Genomic DNA, 21,363 nt, shown 5'->3' on the forward strand with positions numbered 1-21,363 from the left:
CATTACAAACTGAAATCCTCAGTGACAGGACTAAAAGATGAGAGACATGAAATACAGTCTCTTGTGTGATTTTTAACATGTGGAATTAAAACACTTAAGTACCTTTGAAGAAGTTTGTCTTACTTCCTATTTGCTACCTTAACCTAAATTAATGACACATTAAAAAACATCTTCCCACTACTAGCTGAGTATAAAACGAAGGTAGCAGAAGATAAATTAATGGATTCAGTCCAGAGCATACACAGCTCATTTTCCCAACAGACAAATCTGATTGCACTATGTGCCAAAATGCAACAGCACATCCTGAAATGAGAATAACACTGAGTCTAAATTACTGTTGAGAAGTAATTTGAAATTTCAGCATCCCTTGCCCTATACTACAGAATACTATTCCACAAAGATGACTGACAACAAAAAGCTAATAAATTGGCAGGAGAAATCATTAACCATCAGCTTGAGGTAAACCTAAAATGACATTGTTAAGCATCCTACCTGGCATAAAATCACCATTAATTACAAAAATCACAAAAAACCCACAACAGACAACTTTTTTAGACTTCAAAAGCAACAGAAGTCAGTTCTTACTTTACTTACCTGAGGCTTCTCTGCTCTCTCACACTTGCAATCCAAGCACTACATGACATACACCTGCCAGGTCTACTTATGGTGTCTCTTGTTTTAAAGAGAAGTTATATCCCAACTGCCAGAAATTATCCACTTAAACAGTTTTTAAAAGAAGACATGATAAAATAAATAGCATTAATTTAGTGCTTTTGAAGAAAGGAAAATGTCTCAAGCTAGCTAAAATGAAAATGATCAAGCCCCTACAGCCTGATCCTCAGAGACAGTTTGACTCAGAAAATTTAAAAGAAACCACCTGCAACTTTTTAAAGCTGAAAACATTTGGCAACAACTTGCTTAGAGGGTTTGTTTTTAAAGCCATCAGATTAAAATGCAGTTTTGACAAGTTCTACCATAACCCCTTGGTTATGGAAAATGGCAAATGCAAAAGCAATGAGGATTTATGAGGCTTTGACAGGGAAGAACATGAAGGAAACCCAACTAAAAGTGATACATTTTTTGTGCACTGTTATCCCATTAAACAATAATTAAATGCTGTTGAAATAAATGCAAGGTTGTGTTGCTACTGAAAGCTTGATTCTCAACACAAACAGCAGTTGCTGCAGGCAAGCATGGCTATGGTTACAAAAATGAACACAGAAGTTAATGCAAAAGTCATCTCAAAAAAGTTTATTAGCATGATTAAAAACGTGAAGAATGACAGTAAGAGAGAAAGTAACTTAGCATGGAAGATTATCCATTTCAACAGTTTTATTCAACAAGGCTTGAAGTGAATGGATAACTTTATTGCCAGATTTTGCTTGATTTCTTTCACAACAGTTCACACTGTCAGTTTCACCATTATAAAGACTATTGCTTTTGTTTGGATATGATCCCTGTTGCAGGTAATTATAAAAAAATATTCCCCATTGCTGCTGGATTGCAGATTGCAATGTTGGTTTAAGAGCTGGTAAAAAAGAAATACTCAGCTGGGGAGTCCATTTAAAAAACAACCTTTTCTTCCCCCCCACCCCTAATCACACTACAAAGAAATACATTATTATTTTGGCCTTTAAATTTCTTACATGGTATTTATTTAGCATGGCAATCCCAAAATTCCCTCCCTTTAAGTAACCATAAATCAAAATCCTCTTTCAGAGGCTGCTTCTTGGGTTAGATTGTGGAGCTTTACTTCACCCAGGCTTACACTGGCTTGAGGACAAAGACAGCATCATCCAGCACGTAGTAGTCATTGTACATGTCACCTTCACAGAGGTAGGGCAGTCTGGTGAAAGCCTCGATGGCAAAACCAGCTTTACTGAAAACTTCTGGCAGGCTGTTCACCTGCTCTTCCCAAGTGTGCCCTTTGATTTCCAAAACTTCTGAGGGCTTTTCCCACTTGCCACCTACTGAGAAAACAGAACAGCTTTGTTTCAATTATAAAGAAAACTTTATTGTGTGCTGCATTTTCCTACAGAAAGCATAATTACACTAATTATGTTTCATTCCACTCCACACAGGAGGTTGCCACACCACTCATAGACCTGTTGCAAGATCAGTTCCAGTTTATCCCTGCTGTTCAAAAGCAGCTTCTTCAAGGTTATCTTTTGTTACATTTTTAAACTAGAAGTGCCAGGAGTGGCTAAAAGGTAACTGCCATTAGTGAGTTTGGTGTCCAGCAGACAGGCACAGAGGTAATTACAGTAATTAGAGCCAGCAAGTTGAAAACTATGATTGGCTGTGAAGCTTTCACCAGCAGATCACCCCCATTACAGTGGATGGCTACTTTGTGCCTTCAGTGGCCACCTACCAGCTGATCTGCTAAAGGCTGCTTAGGGTCATACACAATTAAGAAGCTGATTAAGTAGCATGCTGGAAAATGTCTTGTTATTTGTAATATCCAATGAAATAATATGAAGGATTATAGGTACAACTCTCAGGAATTCAAAATTTAAAGTTCTTCACTCATTTTCCAAGTAATGTCATCCACAACAAACAAAAGCTTTCTGTTTGGTCTGTACCTTTAACCAGTTTGCTAGATGCAGTAGTAAACACCCTTCTAAACAGGAAGTTCTACATCTTGTGATTAAGACAGTTCTGCAAATCCAAACATTTCCTAAGTTCCTCTTCCTTCAAGAAGATTCATTTCCACAGAGATACAAGAAATGGCATCTTTCAACAAATTTAAAAATGTGCTAATGCTGGCGTTTGACTGGATCCTGTTTGGTGCTGGTAAGACTTTCCAAAAATTTCTTACATTTTCTCACTTAACAGCAGTTAAACAAGACTGAGAATTTTGTGGTTATGGTTTGTAGCACAGCTACAAAAGAAAAGCAGTGAAAAGTTTTGCTGAAAATCAGATTAATTTCTGTTATTGTCATATAACTTCCAAAGTACACAACTACTAGCAAATGCTTTTTTCTTCCTTGAAAAAGAGAAGAAAAAGTCTGAAACGCTGCTGTAGCCTGTAATTTCTGGGTCAAATCCTGCTGCACTTCCCTGCTTGGAACACTCCAGCAGCAGCCTGGTTTCAGAGCACTGTGTTTGTTTGGGTGGAGGGTTTGGGAAGTGCAGCAGGCAGCACCTGTGACCTGAGGCCATGGAGTTCTGCTCTGCAAGGACACCAGAGCCCCTGGATAAGGTGGAAATGAGAAGGGATCAGCTGCAGAAGCACAGGCTACTGCCTTTCATCACACAGGGTACAAGTACACCCACAACTTACAATCTTCAGCTTGCTGTAGGCTGCTGTGGAATGGCTCTGCTATGGACCTGACACAGAATCAGTTTCACTTTATTCCTGTAGAAGTCACAGCCACTGAATCTGATTTGATTTAGTGAGAAAAATGATAAAGGGACAATGCTAATTGTTCATCATGGACAGGTTTACAAATTGTGTCTCAGCAGTACACTAAGAGATGTCAGTTTATTTATCTTCTAGTTTGTTATTTTCTGGCAAGCAGAAAAGGATGCTACTTAGATACTACCTTTATTCTCACTGCAATAAGCTCAATGCCATAGTTTAAATAACTACACTATTTATTTGAATAAAATTAAATATATTAACACAGAATTCACATGGATGTCAATAAAAGCTTTAAAAAAAATCTTCAAGACTAGACATACTAAACCACACATTTTAGTTCCTTAATTAGAATGCTCTTCTCCGATTAACCTTCTTGTTTTCTCTGCACACATTTTTAAATGTCAGGACTAACAAGCACTATTATTCTTAGAAACCTAGAGTCAATACATGTGATGAAGTGGAAGAATATCTAGGAACTATTGTGAATTCTAATCAATGTTATGAAGTTGCTAAATTATAAATGTCTTGATTTATGACATTTCCACTGCCTGCCCTCAGCTTGTCTGGTTTGACTCAGACCAGGAACAGTGGAGGAGAGAGTGAAAGCCCTGCAGAACTGCTCCCCTGAGCAACTGCACGTATGTCCCACAACACCCACCCCCACTGGCCAGTACCCCCACAAACAGGCTGCACTACATCTCAGGCTAGAAACTGCACAAAGTATTCTTCTGGTCTTCTCAGTGCCAAAGGAAACATTCACATTGCTTTAGATCTATCAATCTTCCCCATTTTGTCAAAAAATAGAAAGCCAAGCATATCACCCTGTAGATAAAAGTGTTAAATGAGCACGTGTGCAAGCTGTAGAACTATCTAAAAACAAAGTTTGCTGAAAACAACCTTAATAATTTCAAGTTTAAACACAGTTGTTTTCTTCCTTCCCTCCCACCTTTCCTTGAATGAACCAAAAGCAATTGTTTTTTCGTTTCAGACTGTACCTGGTTTTCTAGCTGTCCCTCCCATCACCAACTGTTCCTTCCCAGCAGGTGTTGCAGGTCACTGCCAAGTCACTGTGGCCCAGCCCAGGTTTCAGCAGGCTGACTCCTCCATGAACGTGTCCCTACCCTGCTCCTTCTCTGCCTCTGGATGCTCCTCACCCCAACCCGAAGTTCTGTGGTTTCGCTTTTTAACTAGTACACATCAGGGTTTGTGTACTCCTGGCTGCACAGATCAGAAGTACAAAGTACATTCAGCAGGAAATAACATCTCACTTCAGATAAAAGATCTGACTGAAGATGACAGCGCTGTTTATATCTGTGGAATAGCATTTTCAGACTCGTCACCCCTTTCTAAACAAACAGGAGATGGAACAGTACTAACAGTAACAGGTCAGTTGATTATTCCTTCTTAATGAAGCATCTTAGAAAAAATAAATTATCTCTTCTAAATACTCTCTTTATACTTTCAAGAATGACATTTAAGATGGAAATACCAACAAACCCATTAGGAGTAGTATGGCTATATTAAGATGTTATTAGTAAAACCAGAGGGATTCCACATAATAAGCATCTCAACCTCGTTTGCTAATTAGGCTGTTCTGTCATATGATAAAGATGACTCTAGAGTTCTACAAAAGAAAGAAGTTTTGCACTTATTGCTGTCTAACCACACTCTGCATCCTCTTACAGAAAGACTTTTGTGGCTGTCAGAAAGAAGTATCTACTAGAAAATGGGAAGTAGAGAAACCAACATTTAGTAGAAGTTGCCAAGAGAGTGCAGGGCCTCAGACCTGGGGATTCACACTGGCAGCCTGAGAAAAATGCTCCAAACCTTTGTATCACTTGCCTCTAATTAAGAAAGTGATGAAACTTTAGTAACATTTCAGTTTTACATGCCTATAACAGAAAAAGAAAAAAAATCCAGAAACACTCAGTTGGATTATTACTTTCTTTATATTTCTTCCTTTCTCTAATTCCATTTCTGAACAGAAGCCTATGAGCTTTATTCAGATATACCTTTACAGGAACAGAACACTGGATGCCATTCTCTTTCTACCCCTATAGGAAAGGTTTGTAATCAAAACTAACAGGTCTCCATTGCCCTTGCAAACATATGAATGAACAAAAGGAAAATGATCTCATTTAGGAATTTAGACTGAAAATTACCCAGAAAAATATTGCTGGTAGATGGTTTTTTAATTCCTCAGAGAAAGGGGGTTGGAATGCAGAGTCTTAAAAAAATTAAGTGAATCAGAACTGCCCTTTATTCTAACACTCTTTTTTAATAAAGGATCAGGAAAGCAGCTCAGCCATGGAAAACTCATCTCCATGATCATTGCTTCAACCTTACTGTTCCTGTACAGCTCTGCTGTGCTCATTTCCTTTGTGGTCTACAAGGTAGGCTCAGAGTGATTTTCTGGTTTTGTTCATTTGTAAATCAATGCAGTTTTAACATCTCCATAAGGGGAATAAAAACACATTTCTAGTTTTCATAACTATTATGGTCAAGTTTTAAAGAGGAGGTTGGTTGAAGTCCATGTGCTGCACACACACATCTGTGAACTCCTGTGTGGCACATACCTGGACTCTCAACAGGAACCACATTTACTTTCTTCAGTAAAGTGTCTAAAATAAAAGGTATTCTGAAATTACAATTATCCTGAGAGTATAAACTTCCAGTAAAAGTATAATAATTTAAATTCATGTAAAAGTATTTATGAGCTGCAGTAAAGTTCCTGCAGACTGACCTCGCTTGTCTACTGATTCTCTTCATAGATGTACAGAAGGGAAACCTTAGTAAAATTTAAAAATATCAGAGACTTGGAAAAATTTTTATGCTTACAGAAACAAACCCATTAAAATGCACATGGTTAACAGTTATGTAATTGTCGGGGTTTTTTTTAAATCTAGAACAAACTTTGTGTTTAGATAAAAACAGAGCTACAACAGGAATCTTTACAAGATAATGAGACTGACAGGAGAATCAGGACTTCACAGTCCTTACTGGTATGATATGGTAAAATGATTCTTTCCTGTAGTGATTACTGTCTGAGCATGAAAACAGGAATGGCTTTTTCATTTTTGTTTTTCTTTAGAAGTGAAGGTACAGAGTGAAAAATACAGTGGGAAAAATTAAACAAGCCTTCTTCAGGGGAAAAACTGGATCTGTGATGCCATTGGTTTATTTTTGAGAATTAAGTAGTGTTTCAAGCAGGTCCCACCGTGCTCAAAGCAAAAACACTTGCAGTATCTACTACCAGAAACTGAAAAAGGCTTCACACGTGAAAATCTGATTTTTTCCAATGGCATAAGCTGACCTAGTGAACACTTACCTACAAACTGGCACTGCAAAAGGGCAACAATTTTAACTACTCTGCTAACTTCTCATCTTGTATTTTAATTGTTTTTTCGTTTATTTTCCCTCCCTCCAGCTAAAACCAAAGCTGCAAAAGAAAAGTGGGAAAGACCAAACAACAGAGAACTGTGTATGTTACCATGTTATTTGCTTTGTCTGTGAGTCACAGCTTCTTGTCTTTTTGAAGTATATTTGGCATCAAATTTGTGATTAATTGATTAAAGAGACATCTGAGCTGCTAAGGCTTTGCTTTATATTTGTACAAAATTAGTTATCAATTTATATTTAACTAATTTTAACAAATCAGGTAATTTATTTTTAACACATTGGATGCATGGTAAGGTAATCTCTGTAAAGGCCATCTCTAACACACTGTTTCCTTCAGGTTTTAAGTAAATTTTGTTCAAACCTCTGACAATAACAGGTTTTGCTATCAATCAACAACAACCTCCACCACTACATATCCTTGTATGAAAATCAGAATCCATACATTTAAAGAGCCATTAAAGAAGGTGTATATGTTAAGTAATGCAATAATAATGTAATTTAATAACCTTCTGCTTGCCAAACTGCATGTTTTTAAAATGCTACTAAGTAACAATCCCAAAGACATATCCAGGTAAAAAACCTAATTTAGAAAAGGTAGAAAAAGATGTTTTCTCCAACTCAAAATGTTGCACTGAATCAAAATACTTTAAATTATTTGCAGAAAATAAATAGCGGCCGAAAAATTTTTCAAGCAATTGCTCAAGAGCTTCAAAAGCAGAGATATGCTCAACACCAACAACAGCCTGTGAGTATCCACCCACCAATACCTAAATTTATGGGGGAAAAGGGAAACCAGAAGGTTTTAGGAGTTTACTGTATCTATTTCCTTTAAAGTTGATAGAGATGTAAAAAAGGTATTCTGAGTGACAGTCAAGGACATTATAAAGCATTCTAAATGGCCAGATGCATACAATTACATATATTTATACATGTATGTGTGTGTGTACACACACACACCCCTTTTTAAATGTATGCTTGTACATTTAAAATTAGAACTGCCATAAATTTGCATTTTGCCAAGAAGAGGTCTGGTTCTGTGCTGTTTGGTAAAATGCCTGGAGCTATCAGGAGGTTATGTTGGCAAAGCACTGAAGCTTTTTCAGCTCCTCTTGCTCCACTAACCCAGAGCAGGGGACAGAAACATAACAAAACTATTACAAAAGCTCTGTGATATATTTAAAGGTATTTCCCTTCCTCCAACACACAGAGGAGGAAGGGAAGTATTCAATATCACTGGGTAAAGCCACACAACTTATTTCAGCATTCTATGTTTAGGCCATTAAGTCTTACATGACAATAATTTTACACGTCATGTAAATTATTAAAAAAAACCCCCAACAAACAAAACCAAACTACACAACTTTAGAAATCACACATATTTGCATGCAAAGAAAATTGCTTCTCTTGAGAAACAATGTTAATTCTTTCCTATTCTGAGCACAGAGATCATTCAGAGATGCAAGGAGGAGCCAAATGACACACAGACCAAAGTCAAGCACTTCTCCTATGTACATTTCACTTCATTTATTTCCATACAGTTCCAATCACTTTCCTGTGTAATTACCCCTTTAAAGCCTTCCAGTCCCTGCTGACATGACCTGGTCCTTGGTTTGACCATCAGATATGAAAATATGGGCTGTGTTTTACTGCCCCTGTGCCCCCTGGAGATTAGGAAAAGCCAACAGGATAAGAAACATGTTCTGAAGACTGTAGATACCACATGGACAAAAACAACTGCATAAGAGGGGAGAAAGGGTTTTACTGAAACACTAAAGGGATGGAATTTGCCTCAAAAAAGAAATTCTGCCTTTACTTAAAAAAAAAAATCACCTCAATAACAAAACACTTCTGTCCCTAGGAGGATTTGGAAGATGACACTGTTTATCAGAACAGATGAGCACATGCAGCACTTGAGATTTGTTCAACAGTTCTCCTGCATGCAAAGGAGCAGGTGAGGAAGTTAAGCTTCTTCACAGACTTCTTTGCTTGGAAGGAAGAGGAGAAAACCCTGCAGGGCAGTGTTCTTCAGGAGTATTTTCTAAACAGATCACCAGAACCAAGGGCATTGTACCTTACATCTGTGTTACAAATTCCATTTTCCATTTCCAAGAACCCTGGGAAAAGACTTCATCTTTGTAAGATAACTGCTGATGCTTTATTTTTAGTTTAGATTTAATTCTCTTTTTTCTTCTCTTTACATAAACTTTTATGTATTCCTGTTACATAAAATAGGATGTGAAAGATGTTTGACAATTGACAGCAACAGAAAATAAACTCATTTCATGGGTGAAATTCTGGATCTGCTCATGTTGATGGGGTAGTTATTGATGTAACATTTACAGACCAACAGTAAATGAGCCTTGGAAGAGTTCAAACAGAGCAAAACCTGTGTGTTAGACAGGCAAGCAGAAAGCACTGACAATATAAACACACACACTATCCTGGAAAAGCTCATTTGGGATGGGAGCATCTTCCAAACCTATTTGGGAAAGTAACTGTCCTTGTGAAAACATTTGTCCTCCAAGATTAAAATTCACCTGCTAGGCTGACAACCCCCATCTCCCAGTCCCAGCATCCCAAGTCAGGAACACCTGGAGCACCACGTTTTGCCTTTACAGACCTGTTCAACATGGACACAAGCACAAAAAAGAACCACACTATCCAGTATACTTGTTAAGTACCTTTTCCAGCAGTTACTATCCTAGCCAATCTGCAAAGTCAGCACTTTTATAAGGTACCTGCTGGTATCAGGCATTTTCCCTTCTAAAGAACAGCTGCAGCTTTTATAATAATTTAAATAAAGCAAGGCTTTGTTAAACAAATGAAGTGGCATTTCTCATTTCTGCAAGATGAGAACTGACAACTGAGACAAAGCAAGGGTCCATCTCACACACTACTGTGTTTCCAGCTCAATTAATAGTATTTCAAGAGGACAGAATACACACCTGTGCCTTCTCATCCCTGTCACTCCATTACAAGGACATTAACATGTTCAACAAGGAAATGTCACACTCCCAGGCTCCCAGTGTTCACAACTTCTGAAGTATGGCATGACATTTTTATTTTAGAGAAACTTACACCAGTCCACTCATGTATTACCCAATAATGACTTTTTCTGTCTATATTAGGAAATACAGAGGATTCTTATATGACTCTGTGAGACACCTATTAAAAATGAAGTTGTGGTAGTACTTGTTCTTAGTGACTGGTCTAATACCTGATGATTCATCAGGCTCTCTTGCCAGATTTAGACACCTGCAGTAACTGCATTTCTGGTTGTCCTGCATGTTGAAATAAAACTAGAAAGCCCCAGAGAGAATTTATGACTGAGCTCCTCTGGACTCTAGGTGTCACTGTCATTCCACAAACAGTGAGCACAGATCTGTATTTTAATTTCTTCTCCACCTTGCTTTGTTCTCTTAGAGCAGGATTTATGTTATTCACATAGCTTCCACCACTACCATCCCACTATACTGCATGTAATAACCCATATATCTCATTTTGATTAAAATAATTTCTCCACTTCAATCTATGGAATTATCACTGGATCAAACACCTTACCTGCCCCAACACTTTTCCATTTGTTCTCCCTCTACAAAATTAAAAAGTTTCACTACATGGGTCCAAGCTGGTTTTAATGAGCTGCTACAAGAAGTTACTTGAGCTGAGGAATGTTCTCCTCTTTGAATGTTCCAAGTATAATTTTGTCATATATAAAACATATGTACATATCTATTTTTAAAGTGCATCATGTAGAACAGCTGAATGAAAATACTGAAATTCTAAAATGGTTTTTGAATCATGAAGACAGTCTGGCAACTAACTGTCTGTTTTTTTAGCCCACAGTTAAACTAATCTTTAGTGGGAAAGGTGTAACTTTTGTGTGTGCTAACCTGCACTGTTAACAGTTTATATGGGCCCATATCCATAATTGTGGCAAAGGATTTCTACAAGGAGAAGCCATATTGTTCAATATTATAGGAACAATAAGTTGTAACCAAATATGCTTGAAATACTTTAGAGATGCCTAAGTAAAACACCAAATCTAATTTAGGTCACATTACTTTTCAAAACAGTTACAAAATTACAAGCTCAAATACTATATTATAAGCAATTCTTCACCTAATGGCATTACTTCTTATGCTTATTTTTTTCCTTTTTCCCATCAAAATACCCCTAGCATGCAAAAAGAGAAAACCAGATTCAGTTTGATGCATCGTGATTGCCAGAACATGATTAGTTCTGTATTTTGTGGGCATCCATGCCTCCCCACAGACAAGTCTTAACACTCAAGGAGAACCAGAACAATGACTGATGAACATCAGCCTCCTGGAATTCAAACCACCTTCAGGGTGCTTCAACCTGAATCCACAATCACAGGCATGTAAAGAGGTTCCTAGTCTCTTTAAAAGTTTAGTCATAAGGACAGATTCATCTGAAAATCTCATATATTTCTTTAAATTCCAAGTAGGGTAAATAATTTTGGCACTGAATTTTACTTTTTTATTCCTGTTACTAGTACAATGTAAATTCATACAATATTAATAGTGGTTGATGCTTTGGATTTGTAGGAGTCCATATTCTACTTTGAGACCTCATGCTGGAAAGTGAAAGTTATCTTTCTATGGATTTTTAGGTGGGATTCATCTGGAACACTTGCAACAGCTTGACCTGAATGGCTCTACTCAGCATTAGACAGTTCTGGGGGTTTTGCTCAACTGGTCACTAGAGACAGCTGGGGTAAAGGGCCCTAATCAGAGACCAGTTTTCCCAAGTTGCTCCAACAAACTGAAATGTGGTAAACTTGCAAAACAGGATCTGTGACTTCAATATCTGAGCTTTTTGTTGGTGTCAACAATGTATTCTGTGGAGTTAACAAAACAGCTTACATCATGTGGCCTATTTACCTATGATTTCATACTTCTGAGCATGCCCTCTACTTGTTATTAGTAAAAAATCAAATACAAACATGTCTTTTATGAAACACTTAATTTGGGAAACTAGATCCTACAAATGTTTTCTTTACCTGCCCAAAGAGCTGTTAATCTGTGCACTTACCATTTTCCACATAGGGGTGAAAAGGCAGAACCAGTGCTAGGATGACTCTGCCTCTGGTTGGCTCCAGTACACTCCTAATGTCCTTTAATACAGTCAGTGGTTGATCACAGCGATCCAGCAAATTCAAACAGCTGATAACATCATACTGAAATCCTGTGTTCTGCCATTCATTCACACCAAGCACCCTGTGAAAGGAAAAAGAGATACAATCTGTTAAATAAAAACAAGCTGATTTCAGACACAGCTACTGAAGAGAAAAATTCCCTGTGGATGTGTTGATAGTGCAGGTAAGGTCAACCATTTAGAGAAGAGACAGACCTGATCCCTTCTGGTCTTTTGGAAAAGGAAACTAAATCAATGATCAGCATGGCTGTATGTCCAGCCCCATGAACCTTTACACTGTCTGATAAACATCAGGTAATAAAGGAGACAAAAACCAACACTGGTAAGAGGGATCATCATATGTGTTTGGTTTTCTGCTTTTGTACAGGCTAACCTTTCCCACAACAATCAAACAATAAAGGAATTGACTGAAAATACTGAACATTCATTAAATTACAAATAGATTGCTTGCTGTAATTTCTGATATAAAGGATGTAGGAATTATTCAGTCAATACCTGTATTTCTTCTTCTGAAGCTGCCATATCATCGTTTCAGACAATTCAGTGGCATAGATTTCTTCAAAGTGAGGACTCATAACTTTAGTGACTTCTCCATCTCCAGCCCCTAAATCAAGAAGTCTGTGCGATTTCCATTCAGGATTTATTTTAAGCAGTCTTTGAAATTGTTCTGGGGAAAACACAAACATCGAGCCTCTTCCCAGCAGCCTAAAATGTAAAACAAGAAATGATCAATTTTGTACAAACTTTAATGGACAGGCAGTGAAAAAATTTAGAATGTGCTTTGGCAGGAACCAGTCATACATAATAGTAGACAAGGTCACTGCTCAGATAAATTTTAAATCCAGTTCAACTTGCCTTGCATTTGTAAGAGATCAAACACAGAGCCACATGCAGTTACACTGGTTAAGACTCCAGAAGGAATTTGATTAGGTAAGGAAGAGCTCATGGGGTGCAGCTCAAGAAAATGATTGCATTAAAAAAAAAAAGGGGGGGAAGAGAAAGAGTAGGGAAAGATAAAGACTGAACCTTATTTGTCACATTTGCAGATTTGAATCTTTGCTACCTGCCTTAAAACAAACCAACAGGATGAAATAACAGAGGAAATAAAATGGCTGCAGACACAGAAGTATGCACAATGAATGAGGAATAGGATGTGGAATGAGGAGGGAAGACAGAAAACAGATTTAAAGAAAGCATGGGGGTAACGCTGCTGGAGGGGCAAAAGAGATTTTTAAAATTCTGTGTTACAATGGCTTTTGCTGCTGTCTGCAGATCCTGCATTCAACATGAAAAGCTGTGGAACAGAAAATAGACAACTCATTAAGGAATTGGGTAGAGGTGACAGTTGGATTCCTTATGGATCAAGTCAATGCCATACCCGCCCATAACTGTTTGAAGACTACACAGTGACACGTTCCAGCTGTCACAGCAGAATTCAATGATGAAACAGTTAGAAGAACAGGCAGAGGAAGAAGAACTGGTCACTAATAGACTGCAGGTAGATAAATACTATTCTTTAAACTCCTGTTGGATAGCAGGTTAAACTTAAAGACAATGAACAGGGAAAAAAAAGCAAACAGGAAAAATGGTAAACAAAGACAAAAAGACTCAAAGAATAAAAAATGTGAAAAGGAGCTGGCCTAGGAAAGGCTGACTGCTAAAACCCAAAGAAACAAAAAGGACAGAGTGTACAAAGTGATAGAGAAGAAACTAAGCAGGATATCAAATGTATAAAAATAAACACACTACATCCAATTTAAGTAGAGCCCCCTTGCAGCACACATGTGTCAGTCCACACTGTATAATTGGCTCATAGCTATTATTCCTAACAGCATTATGAGGTGTTATTCAAAGCCCTGAAGAGCCTTTGAAAAAAAATGGAAGAGAAAGGAAGAAGAGACCAAAGGAACCTTTATATAAAGCTAGACATAACTAAGAACACCACAGGGAAGCTCATAAAGTCATCTGAGTAGAAAATAAGGAAAAAGACTATTTTTCTACCCCCACTAGACAGCTCCTATTTTGTATCAGACTGTGCAGAAGTATGTAGCAGGTGCAGAGGTGGGGATACTGGAGAAATTGGCTAAATGTAACAAAATGCATTTTTTATAAGGTCAAAGCTGATAAGCTGTTAAACATGTCTGAATGGGGTGAGGTGAGCAAAAAAGAGCCCTGCCTTGTTTGAAAAAAACACTGAAGCACCCATGAACAGCCAAACTCTCCTGGAACCAGTGCAATAAGAACAGAAGAATACTGTTTTATCAGCTTATGTTTTCCTGCTTTGCTGATGGTTCATAAGCCAAACATGCTCCATCAGAAGTCATCTGTTCCAGGGCAGCTTACACACAAATTGGGGTGGAATTGTTTCAGGGAATAAGAGAAAGGTCAATATTCCACATTTGTGTTACCAGGCACAGCACTTGGCCAGCTTTGCAGTGTTTAGATTTGATTTGCCATGGACAGGCAAACACTCTCCAGCAGGAAGAGTTTTAGGTACAATAACACAGAACAGTCTGGATACAGCCACCAGCACAATCACAACAGCAACTGATAAAAATGTGGCAGCAGGGAAAGGGCGAGGTGGGAGGGGGGAAGAAAGCTGAGGGAAGAGACACAAAGAACACTCTCTTAGGAGAAAATTGACACAAGTAATTGTTATGAAATGCAATTAGAATCCTCTGACTGCCTTGTATTAATTGCAATTACCTCCTATGTCCCCCCATACTGGAAATGGTGTTCACCACTAAGAGGGCTGGGAATGATGAACACAGGAGGGTGTTTCACATCTGACAGAGCAGCAAAGAGAAATTTCACATTTTGAAAAGTTGGCCAATCAAGAGGTAGGGCAGAACACTTGAAAACTCTAAATCCAAACTGTATTTAGCTTACCCAAGATTGACTTTTCACTTACCCATTGATAGATGTTCTAGACATAAAAAGGCTAAAAATAGAAGACACAAAAGAGTGGTAGAGCTGGATAAACAGCCAGCCTGACTTCTCAATGCTGTTGTTTAAGAAGATCTGTGTTCCTTGGTCAAGGTAACTCTGGACAAAAATAGGCTGAAGGGATTCAGACAACTGTTCAGTGTTGCAGACATACCACTAGAGAAAGAGATAAAGGATCATTTTAAAAGTTCAGCAATGTAAGCCCAGAAGTAGTCAAAATTAATACATACAAAATTATTGCCAATTTTCATAAATGCAAAAATTCAGCTTTTCCTACAGTCTTTCCAACAAACTTCAGGGTTAAATTAACTTAGAATTGTAACAAAGTGAGGACTGATTACTTGCTAAGAAACAGTGGTTTTAATTTTGTCTTAATTATTACCCTGTACTTGGAAGAGATCTACAAGGTAAATTCCCTAGAAAGCCAACACAGCCAAAAGTTGCATTAAAAAAATTCAAATTTCTTTCTAATGAAGAATATCACTATTATTTTTCACTCTCCTACATTTACATGGAGTTGGTGCCAGTCCTTCTCATAAAAAGCCATTGTGTCTACATTCTACCATTAAGAATTATTCTCTACAGCCAAAACCCTCTCATCTCTCTCTTAAATCTTCCTTAATGTTCATTAATCTGGCTGCATGTGCTCATTGTGCAGATAGGAAGCTTTAAGTATCCTAAAGTGAGATGTAGAGTTTTAGCAGAACCTTGTAAAAAATGCACATGGAAGGACAGAAACTGTCAGCTGGGGTAACTCCCCAAAGATTTAACACACATGTGCTCAAACCCTGACCCCATCACATTTGTTTGCCTTGTTGGGAGTGGAACATTCACTCGAGGCAGGTTTACACAGCATTGACACAGTGGAACTTGGAATCATCACTGGAATGGGACAGGATTGTCACTGCAGAGGGGGGCACACAGTGCCCCAGGGCCCCTGTGCCACATTCATGACAGGGGCTCCACCAAACACTGGCCCAAAGCAGAGAGGGGAGACCCCAAGACCCCTCAGCTGGGCAGCAAACGTGCCTGCTGAGGTGTGCAAACCTCCTGCACAATGATGCATTTCTGGCAGAATCAGGCTCTGGACTGCACTTTCAAACACACTGCTGGGTGGAATGAGTGAGTGATCCTTTCCTCTGAAACCCAGATTCTGAGCCCAGCACAGGGATCCCCACAACAGCTGATTCACCAGCTCAGGTCTCTTCTCACTGCAGCTCAGCACTTGCTAAATAAATCAGCATAGGCCAGTGATTCCCAAAAGGAATCCTAAGTGGTTCCTGAAAAACCACCAAAGCAGCAGCTTGTGCACTTTGTCCATTCCTTCAGAAGCCAATTCCAAGAGTGTGGCAGAGGCAAATGATCCCAAGGAGCTGAGGAGCAGGCTGGGATGCGTCAGCTCCATTCTCAAGGCTGCTGCCTCACTCCACTGAACAGGTTTGGAGTGGCTCAGGTGATTTGCCTTTTGCAATGTGTTGCCAGGTTCAACCCAGAAGAAAACCTTCACAAAGCCTTGGGAAACAGAGGCTTTGTTCCATAAGCAGCATGACCACACCTGAGCTCATCCACCTCAGGGCTCTGCACTGAACTCTCACCTGCAGTTCCACTGAAAAACAACAGTCCTACAATTCTTGTCTTTCAGACTTCTAAATATTGACACAACCACTGGCAGAAGGATGATGGTGACAACTAACAGAAGCTTGTTTCCAAAAACTGGGTGTTGTTCACAGATCTCCAATTTCTTTTTCCCAATATGGTTTAGTGGGTATGGTGGTATTTGGTCAAAGGTTGGACTTGATGATCTTAGAACTCTTTTTCAACCTTAATGATTCAATGATTCCATAATCTCTCATGGTTAATCTTGCCAATAAGGTTATTGACAACTACCTATATAACACTGGTGAATAACAGAAATTCTGACACATTATAAGAGAAAAAAAAAAAAAACTCCCAAAAACCCCTATCTAAATTTCAAATTTAAAAAAAAGGTGAAAAGCAGCTTAATTCCAGAACTTTTTCCTCAGAACAGAAACTGCTTTTGTTTTTCTACACATACAACCTAAGAAAGGCCACTAGTTACATGACAAAGTGTGTGTCAATCTCTTACACATTTTCAGATTGTTGTACTAAGACCTTTGTTATAGCAAAAATTACAAACATTGCAATTCTTGCCTAATATTAGTAAAAGGATGAAAAAGTCTTTTAAATAATTTACATAAAACTAGTTAAGTCAGTAAAACCACAGAGTCAAAGTACCAGCAGTCTGAACATCCAACCCTTGCTTGCCCCACAAACTCAGTAACCATAAATCTTACTGAATGTACTAAATAATCAATACCTATATTTAAAATCTAGATCAAATAAAACAGAGATGAAGATTATCCACTGAAGACCATCCACCTGTGAATGACACAGGCACCTCCACAATTTCCCTGACTTGTCTTTTAACAACACAAAAGACTTTCAGATTTTCTTTGTTCACCAGAAGGAAGTTCTTCCTGTAAACCTGAATTCTGCTTCTTTTTGTACTTATGTCCTGAACAATCCCAAGAGCAGACCACAAGCACTAAATTGCAGGGATGCATCCACCCAAAGGTGGAACCCAACAAGGTTCTGGATGTCAGAGCCCACCCAAAGCAGTAAGAAAGCTGCAGAAATGTATCAGCAGGAAGAATTATGGTCTCCCTTTGTACAGCAGTCCTCAAGCGCTTATACTACATCTTCGTTAGCTTGGTTCTGCATATTTAACCTAGATTAAGCTGCCAGCTTCCTTCTGCACTAAGACTTTTTATTAGCCCTTCTAACTCCTGTCAGATTTTCAGCAGCATTTCGCCAGAACACAGCACGGATCTGAAGGTATTCCAAATGAAATCTATCACATAAACATTGCGCCGCAAGGGCACGGCCCCTAACTTCTCCACAAGGTACCGACCCATGAGGCCACACCGCCCAAACACGGCACTAACCTTTTATCGCAGTCGGATCACATTGCAACAACTCATTCCCAGTCTGCCACCCCCTACTGCTCCAAGGCCTCTGTGGGAGTCTCAGCTTCCCACTTTTTTTTGTTTTCCTCTAGATGCACCGGTACTAATTACAAACACCTCTGTGATTACAAGCCCACCCCCGTCACCAGCACCTGCAAACTTCCCTGGAGCGCTCTCACAGGGCTCACCGGACAAAGATCTGTGTGTGCATTGAGAAAACCGGGGTGCACATCCAGAACCCGGGGTGCCCATCCAGAACCAGGGGCGCAGGTCAAGAACCCGGGGTGCCGCTCTCCCGGGAGCAGCTCCGGCCCCGACCCGCCCGCTCCGGGTGCCGGGACAGGCGCCGTTCCCCCGCCGGGCTCTCCGCGCCTCCCCCGCGGCGCCCCCCGAGCCCGCAGCGCCGGGAGCGCTCGGCGGCGCGTTCCGCAGGGAGGGCGCACGGCAACTTTCTCACCGCAGGACAGAGCAGTTCCCTCTCTTTGTCTGCGCTGCCCGGCCCGCTGCCCCCTCAGCCCGCAGCGGGCTCCCCGCTCTTCCCGCCGATCCCCCCCGCCGGACCCCCCGCCCCTGCCCGGCGGAGCTCCCCGGGGATCGGGGGTCCCTGAGCCGCCCCCGCCGCCCAGCCCGGCACGATGAGGGAAGGGAAGGGAAGGGAGGGGCGGGCAGCGCGGCTGTACCTGGTGGTTCTCCCTGGCGTCCGGGGCTGGCTGGCGGTGGCTGCCCATCATATTCACGTAGAGGGACCTGGATAAAGGGCTCCGCAGGTACCGGGCCGGGCCAGCCCACATCGTCCTCCTGAGCACCCACAGGAGCAGGGTGTAGCAGCCCAGCCAGCACAGCCACAGTCTCATGGGGAAGGGGCGCGATCAGCCCCGCGCGCCGCCGCCGCCCCCCCGCTCCATGGCAGCGGCGGCTCCGCTCGGGGCCCGCGCTCACGCTCCGGGCGGAACGCGCCGCCGCGGCAGCGGGGCCCGCCCGGACGCCTTGGCTGCGACACGCCGGGGCCTGGCGCGCACTCCCTCCCTCTCCCTCGCCAATGGCCGGGCGGGGCCGCGCTGCGTTCGAACCGGAGCGGGCCCAGACAGGGCGGGCTGGCGGCAGCTCGGTCGGGCCCCTCAGCCGGGCTCCTCCTTCGTCCCCGCCCCGGGCCGGCGGGAGGGCGGAGGCCGCCTCGGCGGCGTTGGCGCACGTGCTCGGCACCGCCCTGTCAGCCGCGCGTGCGCAGAGCCTCGCTCGTGAGGGGCCCTCAGAGAGCGGGGCCTGCCCTGAGTGCGGGTTTGATGGCTGAGCCCCAGCATTGCTGCTGAGGAGCCCTCAGAGAGCGGGTTTGATGGCTGAGCCCCAACATTGCTGCTGAGGAGCCCTCAGAGAGCGGGGCCCAGCCCTCAGAGCGGGTTTGATGGCGGGTCCAGCCCCTTTGTGTCAGAAGCAGGGTGGCACTGGCGGCCAGACCCCTCTGGGATCCTGGGTTTTACCTGGAACCTCGTCTGATCAAGCTCTGATCACATCCAACCTTGCCTGTCCTGGGAAATCAGCAAAACCAGAGCAACGACAGAACATTGCCAGAGGATGTTTGTGTGCAGTTCATTTTCACTGATGTTTAACCCCCTTGAGGAAGGTTTTTGTCATGAGAGCTTTAGACAGTTTTCCACTGAAGACTGTTTGGTTTTTTTGATTTTTTTTCTCTCTCCAATAGCTAGATGGGCTAGAATGCCTTTTTGGTCTATTTTTATTTGGCTTGGGATTAAGACTCTCCATGCCTGTTCTTATTTGTATAGACAGACTAGTTTATTTTTTCCCTCCAGGAATAAACCAACTTTGTAATCAAAATCCAAATCGACAAAAGATAAATTTGCTGCTTTTTAAACAGACATCTGCTCACAATATTATAAACCAGTAAACAAAACTACTTCGGCTTAGTTACATGTTGTTCACAGGGAAACTTATCTTGGTTTTATCACATTAAAAAATACCGATAATTGATTGCATACCAAATAAATCAAGAAATTTGCTAGCTTTTGTCTTTGCATCATTAGCATACAACCTGGGTGTGTTTTAATGGAATTTTTCAAAATTCCTACCCAGTGTTACATTTGTCATTAATATTCTGATGCAGTAGTTGTATACTCAGCATATTTTTCTCTTGACAAGCCATAAAGAACTCACTATTCATGCATATTTAGGTAATAATTTTGATCTATAGTCATTTGCATATAAGCTGCTGGAGTTGTAACCAACTGCTGGACAACCTCAGCAAACCCTTTGTGGGGTAAGCCAGCTTTGTCATTCAGTTAGTGTGCTGGGAAAATATAAATAATGGAATCACTTTTTCTGCTTTCTGCAACACTATTTGGAGAGCGTTTTTTCTTTGTCTTGGTGGAAAATTTCCATAATCAATTGAATCCCTGGAGTAGAAAAGGTCCCAGTCCCAAAGGCTGAGCCCAGCCGTTGTTGCTGTGTGCTGCCCCTCAGGGGCAGGGCTGGCTGCACAGCCTCGTGTAGTCTTTGATGTGAATCCTCAATTTTCCCAATAAAATGTGATGCCTCAGGTTTTAGCTTTTATATTTTTAAGATTCTGTACTGCTTTAGTGGGTGGGTCTGGGCTTCATATTAGGGGATGGTGAGCTCTCTTCACAGAGTGGGTAGACAAACAATTCCTTCTCTAGCTGGGGACCAAGGACAAATTATCCAAATCTCAGGCCCAGGAGCACAAACAACGTGGACTGAAGAGAGAAAAACAAGAAGGATGGGACTTCATAAGCTAAAGCTGTAACTGGACAATTAGCTCCAATATGCAAATGCACCAGAACTTATGAAATAGAGAGACCCCATGACTGGTTGTGCATTTTGTGACCATTTTGGGTTCACCTGGGGTGAACCAGAGCTCTCCCTGGCTGAGCTCTTGTGCTGCCCAAGGTGGATTTACTGAGGCCTCCTAATAAATCCCTACTTTATTCTTTAACTCCATCTAGTCTCTCTTCTGGGTCAGCCTTCACAAGGCATCAAATGCAGTGATAAAACAACTTTCCCTTCTATTATTGAAACATTAGCAAGAAAAGGATTACCACAAGAGGTCTTTAAGGTAAACACAGATATGTGAAATCCTCTCCCCCACAGGTAACCCAGGAATCCCAGCTGTGGGGTCTCCCCAGACCTTCAGGACGACTCCCCCAGTCTCAGTTTTATGTTCCTTTACCAAACCAGCTGAATTTTTTGCCTGCCTGTACTACTGAGCCTTTCCCCCCCAGGCTGGCTCAGTTATGGCAGGAAGTGCCTGGAAGTACTTGTGGAGATGTGCCTTATCTGAAGTGTTCCTTCCCCTTCCTGCTTGTCTTCCTGACAGCACCCATTAGGCTGTGAGCTGGATCCAAATGTAAACATTCCTACCAGCCATGTCAACACAGAACATCCATGAATTACTGAGCAGTTCCAAATTCAGGGCAGCAGGAGACTGGGAAGGTCTTTTGGTACAACACCAAACCA

General features: G+C 41.1%; 2 protein-coding genes across 4 annotated transcripts; one reads left to right on the top strand and one right to left on the bottom strand.

Moving 5' to 3' along the window:
* Window positions 1-1,236: 1,236 nt before the first annotated feature.
* METTL9 (methyltransferase 9, His-X-His N1(pi)-histidine) lies at window positions 1,237-18,769 on the bottom strand. Of its 2 annotated transcripts, none has more exons than XM_063171875.1 (5): window positions 18,558-18,769; window positions 14,856-15,046; window positions 12,440-12,649; window positions 11,822-12,006; window positions 1,237-1,967 (listed from the first exon to the last, which is right to left on the bottom strand). In XM_063171875.1, exons 1-5 carry the CDS (start codon window positions 18,729-18,731, stop codon window positions 1,765-1,767), a joined length of 963 nt encoding a protein of 320 aa, XP_063027945.1. In that variant the 5' UTR covers window positions 18,732-18,769; the 3' UTR covers window positions 1,237-1,764. The 2 variants fall into 2 exon arrangements, with proteins under 2 accessions (XP_063027945.1, XP_063027944.1); XM_063171874.1 differs by having other exon boundaries at window positions 1,237-1,970; window positions 18,558-18,764.
* Window positions 2,653-9,477, top strand: IGSF6 (immunoglobulin superfamily member 6). 2 transcript variants are annotated; one of them, XM_063171421.1, is made up of 6 exons: window positions 2,653-2,793; window positions 4,405-4,749; window positions 5,651-5,757; window positions 6,792-6,845; window positions 7,425-7,508; window positions 8,622-9,477. In XM_063171421.1, exons 1-6 carry the CDS (start codon window positions 2,727-2,729, stop codon window positions 8,658-8,660), a joined length of 696 nt encoding a protein of 231 aa, XP_063027491.1. In that variant the 5' UTR covers window positions 2,653-2,726; the 3' UTR covers window positions 8,661-9,477. The 2 variants fall into 2 exon arrangements, with proteins under 2 accessions (XP_063027491.1, XP_063027492.1); XM_063171422.1 differs by having other exon boundaries at window positions 4,408-4,749; window positions 8,622-9,475.
* Window positions 18,770-21,363: the final 2,594 nt, after the last annotated feature.

The sequence above is a fragment of the Melospiza melodia genome, chromosome 18, assembly GCF_035770615.1.
Source record: "Melospiza melodia melodia isolate bMelMel2 chromosome 18, bMelMel2.pri, whole genome shotgun sequence".
NCBI classification, from domain to species: domain Eukaryota; kingdom Metazoa; phylum Chordata; class Aves; order Passeriformes; family Passerellidae; genus Melospiza; species Melospiza melodia.

What these genes read in the sequence shown, in the direction of transcription:
- IGSF6 (XM_063171421.1), top strand. Translation starts at nt 2,727, where the DNA reads ATGGCATCTTTCAACAAATTTAAAAATGTGCTAATGCTGGCGTTTGAC. An exon ending in TTTCCTTTGTGGTCTACAAG is followed by an intron (nt 5,758 to 6,791) that starts GTAGGCTCAGAG and finishes CCCTCCCTCCAG; the next exon opens with CTAAAACCAAAGCTGCAAAA. An exon ending in ACCAAACAACAGAGAACTGT is followed by an intron (nt 6,846 to 7,424) that starts GTATGTTACCAT and finishes AATTATTTGCAG; the next exon opens with AAAATAAATAGCGGCCGAAA.
- METTL9 (XM_063171874.1), bottom strand. Translation starts at nt 18,731, where the DNA reads ATGAGACTGTGGCTGTGCTGGCTGGGCTGCTACACCCTGCTCCTGTGG. An exon ending in TCTAGAACATCTATCAATGG is followed by an intron (nt 12,650 to 14,855) that starts GTAAGTGAAAAG and finishes TTTACATTTTAG; the next exon opens with GCTGCTGGGAAGAGGCTCGA. An exon ending in TCACCCCTATGTGGAAAATG is followed by an intron (nt 1,971 to 11,821) that starts GTAAGTGCACAG and finishes CTGTTTTCTCAG; the next exon opens with TAGGTGGCAAGTGGGAAAAG.